Below are 18,229 nucleotides of genomic sequence, written 5' to 3'. Positions count from 1 at the left end.
GAGATGCAGTCCCCTGGCACTTACTGTCATCTGGGAAGACCCCTACCTCTGCCACACTGCTGGATTCCAACAACCACCAGGTTTTTTTCCCGAGTCATTGCTGCTTGCCTTCATTCTCTGTGTATGGATGAAGAATTAGGCACATGCAGGGAAGGAAGGCAAAGTTAATAAAATTCTGGAAATCTGGTTCCTGGGTTAGAGCCACCCTAAGCCCTAGTGGGATCTACAAATGCTTCACAACTCACCCCTTGACGACATGACATTTTGGGGACTATAACCATCCCCTCTTCATTTTATGCTCCAGAAGTTTGTGAGACCTCAATGAGTCATGAAGAATCCAAAGTGATGACAACCAAAAATAATAATTGATATCTGAACAAAGGTTAATATTTGACAATGGATAAAGATTGGTATACCTTCCTGTCCTCGGGGCTTTGTTGACAAGAATTGTGAACGTCGTCTTCTCTTACTAATTTTCCAGGCCAGGAAGTCAGTCCTTTGATTTGGCCCCAGACCAAGTCGCCAACGTTGAACGTCCTTGGCCTGTAATGTATCAACTCATTTGAAGAGGGGGAGTCTGGATTCCTTAGGTCATCTTCACTACTAATGCTTTTAGCGTCTGAAGGACTAGGTACACACCCATTAATGCTTTTGGCATTAAAGTCTCCATTGTAATGGATGTAGTCTTTGACCAGAGAACTTTCCAAGCTATTTGAGGAGCTTGGAGATTGCTCCTCCAGGACCAGGTCTTGCTTTGTGGTGCTCAGCAGCTCTCCAAAGCCCCGACTCTGTCGAGGTCTGTTCCCATTAATGTGTGCACATCTTTCCACAGTGTTCTCTAGTCTCTCCTTAAAACTCATCATAGTTCTTTTGTAGTTATTATACCTGAAGTTTTCTTCCAGAATTTTATCCCCTTGACAGTTTCTTGGTGGTAACAATATTGGGTGCTGTTCCCCAGGAAGAAATGGCAGTGCAGAGATGTTGTTGGGCCTTTCGTGACAAGGACTACTGTGGATATGGCCTGGATGATCTAAAAATTCCTCACACTTCCACCTGTTTCTCTCCCCTCTGGGGCTTTGCTCCCCATCCCACTGCTTTTTAGATGCATGGCAACTTGCCGACTTGAAATACTCAAACCCATCTCCTTCGTTGGAGTTTTTCCCATGGTCCATGTTGCTGGGCAGCCGAGCCCCTCTTGCGTTCCTTAGCCGACCATCATGATCGACACTGCCCATGTTTCGTCCATGAATGACTGCACTGACAGCACTGGGGAGACTTAATGGGTCACCAATCGAAGCAGTGAAGGCACTCATGGCACTCAGAGCTGGAATGGGGCTGATCTGAGTTGTACTGTTGACTGCAGTGGTGATCACAACCTGCATTCCTTTGCTGGCTGCATCAACAACAGCTTTGTAAATAGCATCCACAGAAGCATCACCCTGGCCACCCATAACAAGGCCATCCTTCACTTGCTGACCAAGAGATGGGTCAATCCGCGGTTGCAACTCACAAGGTGTATCTTGGAAAGGTGGAAGTGTAGTGTTTGGATTTTCAGGCAGTGCTGTGAGCCCTGGCTGAGTGCTTATTCTTTTGTTTAGGAGAGCTGCATCTTCCTGCATTCTCACCTTAAAGAAATAGACAAGAAGCAGTGAGAGAAAGAGGAAAAAATTTTAAGATCTCAAAGAGAAAGACCATAATTTTAGGATTTATCAGAAGACAAACAAATATAAGAAGGAAGAAAATAGAACAAGACTCAAAAATGAAATTAAAAGTCACTCTCTACAGAAAGGCTTATGTCTTCATCATATTTGGGTACTGTTTCTTTGATTGAAATCATGTAACAGATTTTTTAAAAATCATCATTACTAAACATTCTCTAGAAAAATTAAAGTTCATGTGGTTGGACACAAAATGTTTCCAGGTGATGACTCTATGTTTTTAGTGTCATTACAGGTTTTGCAACTTGAGATTCAAAGAGAGAAACAAGTCCTTCACCAGTGCTGCTCAAATTATAAAGGGAACCAGATTTTGAAAATGATTTCTAACTCACTGATATTTCTACTGAACTAAGTGAAATATAATCTAAAATAAAACAAAATACGTATACTCCTTTCTTAACAATAAAATATTTCTGATATGACGCTAACTTTTTGAAGTCTTTAGATAGGGTAGTAACATCTACTCTCAACCTTATGAGGCCACTGGCTGAGGGACACCCTGATGCTGTTAACAGTGAAGATGGCTTTCTATAGAAGTGACTCTCAATTGGGAAGAGGTGAAGGGAGGGAATGCCCACCAGGAAAGAATATCAATGCTCAGGACAGGAATGATGAGTGCAGTTTGAAAAAGTCCACAGGTTATTCTAATTTCACCAACCCCAGCTAAGAATTGTGGCTCCAGATCCTTGATACTTCAGATTTTTCGCCTCAAAGGTCACTCTCTTCTTGACTTTACATTCTTCCCTACTAAACCAGAACCTGGGATCCATCAGCACATAACTACTCTCTTGCCAGTCTCCCCTTGTCTACATCCACTAGATAGTTTCCCAATCTTGGATCAATTTAACTGCCTGCCTCATCTAACTTTATTTACCGTGAGGATGCTGACTACCCATCCATAAGAAATTAATGGCTTCCAATCACAGCTAGGGGCCTATGTTCTCACTGATTCTGTGATCTTCTCCTTAGGTATCTCTCCTCTTCACAGTATTCAAATCTTTATCTACTTCCTCAAGCCAGCTGCTAGACCATTCCCTACACTCTTCTTAGTCGTTAACCTTACTTAGCAGAGAAAATGGAGTTCACAGGGTAAGAATTTTCATAATTTTTATGCCCTGCTACTCCCTGGCAGCACACAGTTTTCAGTTCCCCATCCTGTGCTGCTTCCCAGTGTAAGTGGAGCCCCTTTGCTCTCTGAGAGTAAGTCCTTGGTTTATCCTCTGGATCCCAAGTCCCTCCTCAGGGATTCTGCGTTATCTATTATCCCTTCTCTCCTTTATGTTCAGTCTCTTCCACTTCTTTTTGGTCTCTTTCCTTTAGCATTCTACTATGTGCATGGCTTCCACATTTCAAAAGGTTGCATTCAACCTATGCCTGCCTTGGGGCAACTACTTTATTTCTCTTATGTTCCTCATAGTTGAGTTTTTGAAAGACTAATCCACACTCTTTAATTCCTAACCTTTTTCATCCTTCCATCCACTGCATTCTGGCTCATGCTCCCACCACTCCACCAAAACTGCATTCCACCAAGTCACTGGTGCTATTCTAACCGCTGACTCTAATGGATTCCCCTCAGGCTTTATCTACTCGTTTGCTCAGTGACATGGTTACGCACTTCCTCTTCTCTTCTAAATTATTTTATTTTGAGACACAGATGAATATTTTCTCATTGTCAAAAAAGAGAAAAGTTTTCTTCATCACTATTCCCTACCCAAACCTATACTTCTGTACCCCATTCGATACCATTTTTTTCTCAGAAGTAATCAATTCTGGAGTGCATCCTTGCAGACTGATTTTTAATACATTGAAGTGTGTAGGTGTGTATCTAGTTTCCCTTCTTTCTTTCAGTCCTTCCTATCTCTCTTCTTTCTCTCACATAAATGGTATTGTATTTTAGTATTGTTCTAGGACACTACAGTATTGGAATTTTGCAATCTTGCAAGTCTCTCCATATCAGATTGTATAAATCTACCCAATCTGTTAAACTACTAGGTAGATGGATATAGCATAACATATTTAACTACTTTCCTATTGATTGTATAAGTGATTTCTAATTTTTGACACCACAAAGCAGGTGGTAATAACCATTCTGGATTGTGACCTTTTGTTCACATTTGAGGATTTCTCCAAAATAGACACATAAAAGTTGAACTGGGTCAAAGGAGATATATATAATTTATATAAATACATATATTTTAAAACTGATAACTATCAAATTACTCTCCAAAAGGACTGCATGATGATACAATCAGACCAACAGTATATCTGAAAGAATCCATTTCCCCACACCACCGTCAGCAAAGGATATCATCAATCTGATGGATATATTAATGTTGTAATTTGTATAACTCTTACTATTCTTTCCATGTTTATTACTAATTTTTATCTAATTTTCTCTGAATTGTCTGTTCGTTTCTATTGCTCATTTTTCTAATCAATTATCTTTTTTTCTTCCAGATTGATAGGTGCTCTTTTTATATTTTGAATGGAAATTACTTGCTATTGTTATGTAAGTATTTTCTGCCAGGTAGCCCACTTCCCTTTAACTTTGTTTAGAATACCTTTGATCATTCAGATTTTAAAAAAAAAATTTATTTTGGGGAGTAGGTAATTAGGTTTGTTTGTTTGTTTGTTTGTTTTTTAGAGGAGGTACTCAGGATTGAACCCAGGACCTCATGCATGCTAAGCATGTAGACTACCACTGGAGCTATACCCTCCCCCTCAGATTTTAAAAAGTTTTATGTATTCAACTCTGTTACCTCTTCTCTTTTTGACTTCTTGGTTGTGTGTCTTGCTGACAGAGCCTTCTCTACCCCAATATTATTTTAAAAATCTTCTGTATTTTCTTCGTGCATTTATTTAGTGTTACATTTTCCATCCAACTCCTTAGCCTATCAGGAATTTATTCAGTTTGTAGAACTAAAAGACGATCACGTATCTGAAGCCAGGGAGAGAGTGGTGAGAGCTGGGGCTAGAGAGTGAGGCAAGGTAAGCATATTAAAGATGTAGATTTTAATCATGGGAACACAGGGAAACCACAAAAGGGTTTAAGAAAGTAACATGATTTACTAACAGCTCTAACAGAACCACTGAGATGCTCCAGGCAAAATAAAATAAACTTCACACAAAAAACTGGAATGTTTAACAATATCCGTTACTGAGAAATAATAGTCAGTAGAGGTAAAAAGACATATAACCTCCTTCTTTTGTCTCTTCTTCCAAAATAAGTAAAGTAAGTAGTAGACATTGTTTTCTACTAAAGCAACCCAGGAAAGGAGAGTACCTGAAAGTTCTGAAACAGACAAGCCATGGGGTTATTGTTAGCTGGGCAAGGAATTGTGGACTGTCCTTGAAATGCCTGGAGGTTCTGGTACCCCTGAAGAAGCTGCTGCTGTTGTTGACTTGGAGGAAACATCTGATTGTTGTTTAACAGCGACTGTAGATGAGTCAGTTGGTGGTTATTCAAAGTATTGTTAATTGAGGACATGTCACCTATAGTTTGAAAAACATAAAACATAAGTCAATGTGATTCTTTGGAGGTCCTATGCCTATCTTTGTTGAGGATTCCTGAAACAAAAACTAAAAACTAGACTTACATGGTAATTCTTTTCTCTTTTTCTCCTCAAAGTCTTACTAAATGGTAAGGAAAGAGTAGTTTTGTTATTTAATTTCATCTTTCATAATTAGTGCTTTGATTTTGTATCATGGAGAGACTAGTTAGTCTTTGGTCTATCCACTAGCCAATCCTTATATATTGATCTTCAGTCTTACAGAATTCCTTGAAACTGTTGTTATTAGAGCACCTACAATTAAAGGTTGAAATTAGTCCTAAATGCCTTAGCAATCCTAGGTATTTGATAAGATGGTTAAAACAAGTGGGTCTGATCAGGTGGTGTTTACAAAATTTGGTTTTTAAGCCACAATCGTCAAAACTACCACCAAATAAAATCAGATTTGGTCTAGAAACATGTATTTTATTTTTAAGTAGAAGATTGCTGTTTACCTAAAATTAAAATTGTAAAGAAAGCTAATAATATAAAAGAATTCATTGCCATAATCATTAAAAATAAATATTATATAATTAGGGTTAGTTAACAACTAAATTTATATTCAAAATTCAAAATTAACTTGTTTTGAAATTACTTTGAAATTATTTTGAGGATAATGTCATAGAAATTGTCCTATAACTTGAAATATGTAACTCTGTAATGCTTTTTAGATTACTTAACTACACTGATCTCAGTGCCAAATAGAACTAATTAAACTATATTATAAAGGCTTCCATGAAATCTGGAAACATATTTTTTTTTACATATTGAAGATGCCCTTGACAATATCATACATATTTGCCCATGTTTCCAGGCTTTATGGACACCATCTCTGTATTGTCTATTACAGTTACCTGTATCTATCAGTTGCATATACTTGACATTATTTTCTAACGTTTTGGTGATAAAATAATCTACCTAAAATTTTTTTTGTTTTTAAGCCACAAAGTTCTAAAGAATAATACTGTCAGAGAAATTCTAGCAGTAGCTGTTGGGGCTGTCTGTTTCCTTGAACTTAGGCGAACTTGAACTTTGAATGTTTTTATGCCTTGTTTCTTATTTTGCTGGATAAGCATTTAGTTTTGTTTATTTAGGGATCACCTGGAAAAACACTTCCTCAAACTGTTTTCATCCACAGTGCAGCTGCTCATACTAACCCTGTGATGCCACACCAACTAAAATTCAAATAAATGTTATTTTTAAGGTGTACCTGTGCTTTATTATTTGAAAAATAAGACTCTACTTGGCTTAAGAGAATGATAGGTAGGTTAGGTTTAGGTGGCATCAGAATTAGGAGATTAAGGAGAAAGCAGATTAAAATGGTATTTAGTATTGCTAGAATAAAGGAAAAGGAAAAAGCCATTTTCATGTTTGTATAACTATGGTTGTGTGTGGGTGTTATTATATTTAGTTCCTTAAGCAAGCTGTGACATAACAAAAACATTTTTAAAAATAGTGTGACAAAATGGAGTTTTTTTTAAAAAGGAGAAAATAGAATTAGAAAAGCGTTTCTTTTGTAAAAATTTGTGAAAAAATTTAACTTACCAAGCAGACCTGTCCCCAGTAGAGGGTTAAGTAGCTGTGGCACCACAGAGTTACTGTTGAGTTTAGCTGGACCAGGTGGATTCCCAGCATTATTAGATATATTCAGCAATGTTTCTGCCATTGACACCACTGCTGTCCCACCAAGTGTTGAGACAGTCAGTGCTGCCACTGCTGATGATGTAGTGGTTGTGGTAGTGGTTGCCTGAGAAGAAGTTGCTATGGAAACCTCTGGATGATTAGTGGTGTTGGCCGATGCTGAGTTCAGGATACCTCCCAACAGCTGGGGATTCAAGGCCATTAATCCTGAGGCCCCAGTGACAGCTGGGAGGAACAGGGGGTTAAAAGTAGTGTCACTGCCTGCAAAGCTTGGTAAAGGGTTCCCCAGGGGGCTGGTTAAAAGGGTCTCAGCTCGGCTGTTCTCTGACTGATTGCTTGGCAAATGGTCTGATGGGGCTGTCATCTGTGTTAATGAGAGTAAAGGGGTATTTTGCTGTTGCAAAAGATCTGAGATGGTCAGATTGAAAGATGGCAGGGGAAGCATGGCAGCTGCGTGGGCTTGGTTCTGAAGCAGGGCTGCTAAGAGTTGAAAGCGAACAGGCTGCAATACCTGCCCATCCATGTCACCGGAGAGAAAAGCTAAAGCAGCGTTTACATTCGGGTTGAGAAAACCTAAAGAGTGGAGGTTGATCTCAGACTTGCCTTCTCCTGCTGAAGGCTGGAGGATATTTAATAGATTCTGGTTTAGGAGATGCTGTTGATTCACTGGCAAAGAGATAGGTAGAGAACTGAGGAGGCTGGGGTTCAAGGGGTGTGGAAGATGGTTGTTTGAAGTGCTGTTGGATGGAAAATGAAGTGCGTGCTCCTGGCCAACAAAAGGAAAATCACTCCCAATGGGCAGCTGACTCTGCAGTGGGTTTCCAGCTGCGGTGGTGACTATGACGCCATCTTGAAGAACAGATGTGGTCTTTGTGATGGCGGGGTGGTTGGTACCAGCTATGGCTATGGAAGATGATAGTCCTGAACCGCCTAAAATAAAGGGAAACAAAACCACTTGTTAATTATGGATGTTAAGGAAGACTACTCCATAAAACTACATTGAGATAAATTTCAATTAATTTGTTACATCATCTTTGTAGTTTATAACCAAATTAATTGTAATTAGAGATGATTTGACATGTTAATGAAACTTTAACTTCATACTTCCTAACCTACTTTGAACATAAACATATTGAAAAAGTTTAGCACATTAAGAAATAGCTGTTCCTAACTATCAAATATCTTGTTTTCCATAGCTGGACAAGGTGAAAATGGGAGAATCTGTGTTGTAGTTCATTCAACTGGGGACAAAAAATAACAAGATTTTGTTTTTTAAAATATATTTTTACATTTTTTTTTAAAGTTCTTGGTCTTTATATATAATACTAGTACTTGCTTTTAATGGGAAAAACAAGCAGAATACGCATGAGAACACAAAACAGACAATAACAAGTACCTATGTAGGTAACTATTACTATTTTGGTGTATAGTTTTCTGGCCTTTTCCCACCTGTATGTGTATAGTACGCAGATTACATATATTTTTTAACAAAAACGGAATCATACTGTTTTGTAACTTTTTTTCATTTATCAATATATTGTGAATATCCTTTCATGTTAATGCATGTTAACTATAGGTCCATTTTACTAGTATCATGTATGGATATACCACAATTTAATCAACCCATAATTGTGGATATTTTTATCATTTATAGTCTCTTACTTTTGCAAGAAACACTATGATAAACATTCTTACTCACTCATTTTTGCCAATATGCTCAATTATTTTCTAAGGATAAATTCTTAAAAGTGGAATTCCAGGGACAAAGGGTTTACATATTTTTAAAGCTCTGGGTACACACTGTCAGACTGCCCTCCAGCGAAGTTGATCAATATACATTCAATTCACATTTCTATAAACAATATAGGTAGTGCTCATTTCTCTCACCAACACTGCATTTTATCATTATTTTTAAATCTTTGTCATTCTAATAGCAAAAAGATAATTTATACTCAAAGTCAGAACAGTCCTCACTCAAATAGCATTCTTAATCTTGAAAGTCCTGTGTATGCTAGACAGGAAAATTCAGGGAATTTAATCATAAAATTTTAATTGCTTATAATAATTGTATTAGTTGTTCTCAATCCAAGCTGCACAAAGAGTACCTGGAGAACGTAAGAACAAAGAAAGCAGTGTCTGGGCCCTATCCAAGACCAGCTGAAAACTCATCTCTCGGAGTACAGCCTGGGTAGCAGTATCCTTTGAAATCACCCTGGTGATCCAGACACACAAGGGGTGAGGTGGGAGAGTGAGAACCACATTCTGTTGAAAGGAATCTACATTCATTTTTTTTTGAATAATGTCTTACCCTAAAGAAATGCAGTTTTATATAATACATGCGTTTGGCAAATATTTATCATTATAAGCATATACATTTAATTTATTAAACTATTAAACATGTATACATTATAATGAACAATACCAGTTTTCCTGAAAATGTAAAATAATGCACTTTACTGCTGTAATATGCCATCGTAACAAACTTTATATTTGACCACGTTACCACTGAGGACTTGTCCAAATACACAGAAATGTTTCCATAGTTGAAATAGTAGTACAAATATAATGATCTATTCTTGTTTTCTCCTAACAGAATAAAGCGAGAATTTTTCCTTTTTGACATACAGACTTTGTATTAATATTTTTAATCATGTGGCATATGGATTGACCCGATTTACTGACTATCTGATAAAGTTTGGCATTTATATTTTGATTTTTTTCATCCTTATATAAAACACAGGGATGGACATCTTCCTGCATAATATACTTTCCTACCTTTGAATTTTTTCTAAGAAACGTTGGCATGATTATAGTGAGAATCAAAAATAGATAAATGAAAGGCTTGCAATGTGTAAAAGTATACAAATAAAAGCAGTTATCATTGTCATCATTATTGCTGACAGCTGTAATTCACTGTGGTGATGAGGTAACAGTAGTAAGTATAAATCATCATATCCAACACATGTATCTCTATAGCACGACCGCAATCTTTCCTAGCTGTTGTGGTCTACTTTTTTTTTGTTGTTACAGTTCTCAGTGTTTCATTCAAAGGAGGAAATAAAATGCTGAAGTAGTCATACGGTATACAATTCTTTAAATATTAATTCAGATTTGTAATAAAACAATCAACACCTTAAACATTTCATTGCTTCTCAAATCTTGCTATTTCCATAAATAGGTACTGTGCTTTGTTTGCTTTTGGAAGCCATATTTTTAAACAAGTTAATAAAAAAACTCTTATTTACTAATAATCACCATTTGTGGCCTTTTTCCTATCTGCTAAATAACAATGACATATTTAAATATACAGACCACCATTTCTCTAATCAAATACTCTAGTGTGCAAATGACAATGCTTTGTAGATGAAGGACTTCTTTAGAGGTTATTATTCTTTTATCTTTATTTTGTAAGAGAGAAACATCCATATTTAGGATTCATAAAACTAACCATTTGGGGACATTATTCTAAAGTTCTCCATCTAAATATTCTTGAGGAATGACAAGAGAAATATAGTTACTCTGGGTATATTTTTGCATCACAAACAAGAAGGTGGTGAATAATACAAGCTTCTTAATGATAATATGTGGATCAAGGCCTATTTTTTATTTTCTCTAATTTTCAACACATCAATTCAACAATCAAGTATATTCTGATGAACAAAAGGGTAGAAATGGTGACACAAAACAATCAACCAACAACAACAAAAACACAACAGCCTGCTCTTTCTTTCCAGAACTTAGAGTTTAGGCAATGTGATAAACATACAGATCTCCCAGTCTCTCTCAAATATACATTTATTGAGAGCTTATTACGAACCAGGAAATGTTAAAGCTCTTTGCCTACAGCTAGTGTAACTACAGTGCAATGTGCTAGGAACTGTAGCAGGTTTATAACAAGGGGGCAACTGTAAAACTGAAGGTGTCAGGAAAAATGAAGCAAGTGATAACATTTGATCTGGGATTTGAGAGTGGAACAGCAGATAGAAAGTGCTTTTAGCAGAAGCAAAGCAATTTTTTTTTTCCAAAAAGGAGATAACAAAGTGCATGGAGGGTAACAGTGTCCTATGCATGCTCAAAACAAAGAACTATGACTGAAAATATTGTATGCTGCTTTCCCACACACCCCAGCCCTCTCACTCATGGTTAAGCTTGCTGCCTTAGATAAACAGTGAAGAAATTTCAAATCATCTTTCTAAACCATTTAAGGTAAGGATCACTTCTTATTTCCCTCTGTATTTCCAAGACCTAAGAGTCTCTAACACGTGGTTAGCATTCAATAAATGCTGGTTGAATCAATCTATTAAGATTGTAAAACTTACATTCAACTTCTAGAAATCAAATCATTGATGCTGGGTGTGTGTGGCAGGTGTGTATGGGGAAAAGGAGGTAATACAACCCATTTGTTGAGAAAGTGAGAACAGACCCTCTATAGTACTGGTCCAATGCCAGGAGACAAGGCACACTGGAAAGGAGATGGCCGGACGATGACAAGTTACTTTAGAAGACTCCCAGGTGTACCAAGGAGTTAAAATGACTAAAGGGGAAGAAGTCCATTCCAAGGTATTCTGAGCTCTTAAAGTCACTCATTAATGCTTGGGGTCAATTGAAAGAGGGTTGAATTTTTATAGCTCAAGGGAAATTGTAAATTGCTTATTTCTGAACCACTTAGTCTTAAATAGGCATTCTCTGGTGAACTTACTTCATAGTTCTGCATAAAACCCATCATCTGTTGAAGTAGGTGGGCAAAAATGTTTTCTTAAAGCTGATTGTTTTTTTGGAGGTGAGCAGCCAAGATGTTTTGTGCTTAATCTAATGAAAGAGGTAGTTAAAAAAAAAGTTTAAAAGAATTAAAAAAAAAAAACAAAAAAACCCCAAACTATTCACTAAACATTTAGCAGTTAAATAACCAAAAGGCAGCTGGGAGCCTGGAACAAGTTAGTAAGTTGGAGACCTTTAATTGGAAAAAATGATCATTTCACACCAGCCAGCAGCACCATGAACTGGCATAATTTCTTTTTCTCATTGTTTCTGTTGCTTTTAAAAAAGTAGGAAAGAAGACTGCAAAGCCAGCCAAGTAAACTTTCCTGGTATGAGATCATGTGCTTAGACACCCAATCAGAGACTGAGATAGTCCAGTACAATGAGGAAACAACAGTGGTAGCTTTTCCAGTGGGACAGATTTCAAACTATAAACAGTATTCTTTACACACACATATAATTTATGATGTGTGTGTGTGGTTGTGTATGTGTGCATATACAGAAATAGCATCAGTATCTTTATAATGATTTTTAAAGAATATTTTCCTATTACTAAATCTCATTCTTAAGATGTTTTATCTGCTTCATTTTTAAAAAAAACTTTTCAAAACAAAGGTATGTCTACGTCTTTAGATTTCCCTTCTTTGTCACCAATATTCTTTGAGAAAAGTCACTGTTCGTGTAATGCTTGCTAAACTCTTTCACGGCTGGCCCTTGAATAATAATATTGTTGTACATGATTTTGTGTGTGTGTAAGAGAGCATAAAGCTTGTTCCAATTGACCAATAGGTGTTTTTAAAGTGTCATTATACTGGTTTGATCTACAGCTCCAATTATGAACAAATACTATTTAATGCTAGAAAACATTTTCTAAATTAATATGCCCAAATACTGATTTTTACCCATAAAAAATGTAAAAACCTAAGAAATAAATCATATAGAAGGCACTCCTTCACTATTTGACCTTTATCATTTGCTTTGGCAAGTATACTTTAATTGCAGTCAGGGTCAGTGGTAATCCTTAATAAAAATGAATGCTTCTAGAGACAAGAGAAAAATATCATGCCCTAGTGAGTCTAATGAATATAATTCACTTTTCAATCCCAAGGAAATAGTAAAATTTTCTCTCTATATTTAAAGGGTTGATTTAAGAAATTGGAAGATAACTTTTATGAGAAGTCTAGATCTTCCAACAAGATACAATTTTCTCGTGCCTTAGCAATGACATGGTAACATGTATTTACAAAAATATACCAATCTCTATCTTTGTGCCTTGGATCCTGATGTAAATTCCTAGCATTCCTTTACCAGGAGTAGGCAGGAAGCCCTAGGGACTAGTGGCTATTTGTTTTCCACAAGGAAGGGAGGGAGGGACCTAAAACTAAAGCATTTAGGAGAAAAATAAGAGGAGGAAGGGATCAATGGCAGTATCTAAAGAAATACTTTCCACTCTCATCAGGGCCAACCTCTGGGGTAAGAGGAAAGACCAGTGGAAGGGATGCTGCTTGAATCCTGGAATACGAGATCTGAGTGGTTATGACTGTATTGAGGAGGCCGGTCTTATGGTGGTAATGAAGTCAGACAAAAAAATGTGTTTTACTACTGATCATTTCTGCTTTCTTAATTAATACACAGAGTTACTCTGAAAAGTGTTGAAATGAAAAACATGCTTGAGATTTTTCACTGTTTCTCAAGTAACAAAGGTTTTTTGTTTTTTTTAAACAAATGCTCTTTATCACATTTTTCTTAATAGTTATTGTAAGGAAACGTTGAGAAAAGAGGTTAAGTCTCTCGCTTGGTAGGATTTCTGTTCTCTGAATGTGCTAAAACAACAGTTAAAATGCTCCATCCATCAATATTCCAACTGGAAATTTATCTCATTTTGTTTAATGAGCAGAGCAAGCTGAGTTTCTAGATTTTGACAGCTAGCTTTGTATCCTTCCATTGTAGACTATTTTATCTGTGGTACACAGCACACACTAGGTACTCAGTAACTGTTTGCTGAGTTAATTACCTCACGAGTATTCTAAGAGTGTTCAGACCTATTTGGGGCTGTAAAATCAATTTAGAATGCCCAACTAGTATATTTTGATAAATGAAATAGGAAAGAAAAAAAAAAAGAGTACATTGTATAGCTTGGGTATTATTTTGTAGAAACTGTTTCTGTTAACTTACATATATGAGTGCTGGGTCACGTTCTGTTAGCGGGTGATAAAATCATTTCAGTGAATCATGACTGTCGTAAAAAAAGAAACTAAGATAGGATGAGATAGAATGGGATCAAAAATGTCAGAGTGCATCACATGTAGTAAGTGTTTTCTTAGGAAACTTTTATTTGTTGTACATTAAAAACGTATCTCCAGTGAACTGTAATGCAAGCTAATTTCTTGCTCTGGTTAGAAGTTTAAAAAAAAAGTTTGGAAAACACTGCTTTAGGACCAAGCCTCTCAGTTGCTCAGCTCTGTGGGGGCTGGTCTATGGAGTTGTGCTCCAGGAAGCTTATTTATTAGACTATACTATGAGTGGTATCCCTGTGGAGCTGTACAGCACAGGCGCCCTGCTCTAGGGTATCTGTGATAAATACTACTCTCTTACCTATAGCCATGAGTCTTGGATAGATATTTAGAATTTCCCTGGACTAGCTCTCACCCCAGGATTATCTCAGCAACTCCTTCAGATTTCTGTTTGTCTAGCTCTATTTTTAATCTGTAAAAAGGTGAGTTGTTATTTTGAATTTGCAATAAGTATAATTCTTAGAAAATAATTTTTACTCTATTCTTTGCTTTGTCGGCATTAATGTTGCTTGATGTAAGTTCCTAGAAGATAAGAAGTTTACGATTTGATTTATTTAGTACTTCTGCATGTGAGAATGAAATCTATTTTGATGACACCATAGGAATATTTTTAAGCATTAATTTTAATGAGTCAAATTTTTGTAGAGTTAACATTACTGCCTAGAACTTGGGTACTTTTAGAAGCTGCTTCAATGTTTTTAGACCACTTGATTTTAGTAAATAATAGCTTAGGCATCTCCTAGGGAACTGAAAGATTTCTAGTGGTTTTACAAGTGAGCTTGGTGTATTACAATGGAATAAAATTCTTCCAATTTGCACACTGGGACAATTTATTTCTTGAAAGGTACAAAATAGATCATTGAATCAGCAAACATATCACACCACTCTGAGTTCTGTTACCACCTTTGATTACATAAACTCAATGTCTGAAGTCAAACATATTTTAACTCCTTCTTTTGTACACAAGGAATCATTAAACCTGGAATATGTAAACAAAGCAAGTGGTGTAACCCTGATATTAGGAAACCTTAAATAGCAAGACATTGTCTGTTGTAAAAATATCTTACAGCAAAGAAGAAATGGCTCATTTTGCAAAAATGTAACTAAAAGAATAGACATAGATTTTTATCACATAGACAAGAATTTAATATAGTTTTGGTATTTGGTTAAAAAACAAGAGCAGAGGGCAACTTTCAACCTAGAAGCCTGTGCATCAATCAGATGAGGGATAAAATCTATGCATTAAAAAACGTGGGTGGAAATACTTTCAATAGCAACTATGATTAATTCAGTCACAACCTTAAAGGAGTCTCTGCCTTTCTTCACTCTACATTAGTCTATACAGGACTAGAAGATCATTTCACACAAACATCCCATATCCTGAGAGAGGTAACATATACAATAATCCACCCTGGAGCATTTTAATCTTGTTATCTTTTTGCACCTATAACCTCAAATGTAGGAAATGACAATTTCCCTTTATTTTCTTTACTGGTATGTTTTGAGAATAAATAAATACATAGAACGACAACAAAAACAACAACAACAACAAAAAAACAAGCTTCTACTTTGCAGTATTTTATCCAAAGTGTTATTTTGTCTTCTCTAATTTTCTTATACCTACCATATCAATGGCTGCACTGAGTTTCAATCAAATGTATTTTGTGCTGAAAGAAAACACTTTTTTCCAGAGTTTAAAAAATATATATAAATATCCATGAGCACATATTTATTCATAGGTTTATTTATATTCTTGTTAGTCACTGTATATCTTTAAGAGTTAAGGCAAATAAATGAGTTATTTTCTCTTCTGGTACAAACTCATTCTCTGACTATAGTCCTCTCTGAAGAGGACTATATTTTCATGTGCTTAGAAGAGATGATTAAATGTTTCTTATTAGGAAAAAAAAATAAAACTCATTTTAAAGTGAAAAGGTTATATTTAATGACTTTATCAGTATTGAAGGAAGGTACGGTTCAGTTATTAACTGGTTAGCAGGATAGTCTAAATCTTTTTGCTTTTTTGAGAATTGTGAAAAGCCACAGGGCCAAGGAACGATGGGTTGTCATGTGGACACTGACATGGCTGGGTCCTCTGCAGAGGCCCAGGTTACTGGCATGAGTGTTTCTGTTCTCTGGTAAACATGAGGGCAGCAGTCAGAGGCCTGAGGAGGCATGGGCCTGATGAAATCTGCCAGTCAGGGGCACTTGATTTTGGATTCCTCCCTAAACCAAAACACCACGGGACACATGTTGGAACCACTTAAGTGCTGAAACTTGTCTCACTTCACAAACTGGAAGTTGCTTTAAATGTACACTACTGATGGATTTCAGAACATACCTGCATTCAGCAGTTTGAGTGTTTGGACTGAGAATCAGGAACCTTGGGGTTTGGTTGCCAGATCCACCAGAGCTTTGCTTTACAACTTGAGGAATGTCACCAAGTATCCTACTGGTCATTTTCTAAATCTGTTACATGGAAATATTAAACTTTTCTTGTCATTTTATATCTAAAAAGCTAATAGAAACCTGTAAACTTTACAATGAAAAGTGTTTAGAGAGCTTTAGTGGAAAAGCAATTTAAAAAACCCAAATAGAATTACTAAAACCTTGTACGTTCTTAAGTTTTACAAATGTTTTCTAAGAATTTAATATTTTTTATCATATATATTTATTTTTTACTATTTTTGTCTCCAATTCCCATATGGGAGTCCTACGGTATTTACATATAAGCCTAAAAAAATCAGTATTTGAGTTGTTTATGACAGAAAAACTCTGTTTAAAAGAAATTTCTGAAAATAAATAACCAATCAAATTAAATGTTTTCAGAGTGATTTCTGGTTTTAACTGTTTTCACTGAGGTCTTAGGGTAACATTTTTGAGCTGTTGCTTAGGAGAGTGGAAAAAAGGCACTGGATTGAGCAGAAGGTCACTTGAGTTCTGTCCAGCCTCCACTACCACAAGGAAGAGTTGGGCCATGTTACCTGGGCTCTCTTCCACCCTCACTGTGCTATCATGCTCAGAATGGCAGACTAGCATCTGCAAAGTCGCCCCCTTCAAAGGTCTGCTGACATATCACTCAATAGGAAACCCTTTTTATCTGAATAAGTGAGGTGATACAAGTTGATTTAAACAAAGGTTACCAAATCTGACACACAAATGAGGGGCAGCTCTCTTGATATTGTGGACATTTCATTGAGTGACACAAACATCCTAATTAATATACTAGGATATTAGAGTCCAAAGAGAGAAGGCAAAATAACTTGACTTTTGTCTAAAAGTGCATCAGAATTTTACATTAATTTTACAATTGCATCAATGTGCATTAATTCACTATCTGTTGGATATTTTTAAAGACTTGAAAGTGGAAACAGTATTTTTGACAACTAAATGTTTCAGATGAAGAACTTACGCAGCTGGGAAGAAAATGGATTTTAGAATCAGATGAACCTGAGTTTAAGTCCTAATTCAGTTATGTATGATCTTGGACAGTTATTTAAGTTCTCTGAGGCTCAATTTATTCATTTGTAAAATGAAGACAAGAATACTTTATACTTTGGAAAACTGCATAAATTAGAAATAATACATGTGAATCACTTAGCATATTAGAGGTAATAAAATGTGTTTTTCTTCTAATGTCTTACTGGTCTGCTAGGAACACCTAGCAAAACTTAAGGGGATAGCTGTGACTGTCATTAGCTGTCTCACTCTGAATGCCCAGCTTTGGCATTTATTTGATGGATGAATAAATGTCAGTGTAAATGACTACTTAGCCTAAGCAATTATAATGACAGTATATTCAGTTGACACAGTTGACTGTGTATCTACAAGAAACATATCAGAGATCTCGTCAATATTCAGCTCATCAAAAGTTACACTAATTAGTAAATCTACCCATTTTTATAACCAGCTGTGTATCAGATCTATGTACATTAATTAGTATTAATTTTATTAGGTTTAATGCTTAAAAAATTCTTACTGACCTAGATTTTTATCAAGCATATGCTTCCTGTTAGCTCACACATGATTGGTTATATCCATATCATTACTAGACATTTATTCCTGTCCCTTTTAGCTATTTTTATGCTAAATTTTCTTATATTAATAAATTTTCAACATGTGTGTTTTGACACTCCCAGCACTGGCAATCCAGATCTGATGTTTTACAGAGATGCATGGCATAAGAAAATACATGTCCAAGACTATGTAAAATAATTCTAAACTTGACAATCAGAAGAAACAAGAATATAAATAAATGTTGGTCTTTTCC

At 36.0% G+C, this 18,229-nt stretch overlaps 1 protein-coding gene across 10 annotated transcripts in view; it reads right to left on the bottom strand.

Annotated features, from left to right (window-relative positions):
- MBD5 (methyl-CpG binding domain protein 5) overlaps window positions 1-18,229 on the bottom strand; it is a 330,231-nt gene that overhangs the window by 24,541 nt on the left and 287,461 nt on the right. For 9 of the 10 annotated variants that reach the window (XM_074363612.1, XM_074363613.1, XM_074363611.1 and 6 more), the window contains 3 exons: window positions 6,812-7,837; window positions 5,002-5,210; window positions 417-1,625 (listed from right to left, as the gene is read on the bottom strand). In XM_074363612.1, the coding sequence (XP_074219713.1) occupies window positions 417-1,625; window positions 5,002-5,210; window positions 6,812-7,837 (2,444 nt within the window). The remainder of the gene's footprint in view (window positions 1-416; window positions 1,626-5,001; window positions 5,211-6,811; window positions 7,838-18,229) is intronic. The other variant, XM_074363618.1, reaches the window with a different exon arrangement.

The sequence above is a fragment of the Camelus bactrianus genome, chromosome 5 (assembly GCF_048773025.1).
Source record: "Camelus bactrianus isolate YW-2024 breed Bactrian camel chromosome 5, ASM4877302v1, whole genome shotgun sequence".
NCBI lineage: Eukaryota > Metazoa > Chordata > Mammalia > Artiodactyla > Camelidae > Camelus > Camelus bactrianus.
Note: the sequence above shows the minus strand (reverse complement) of the source record. Positions and strands in the feature narration are given on the sequence as shown.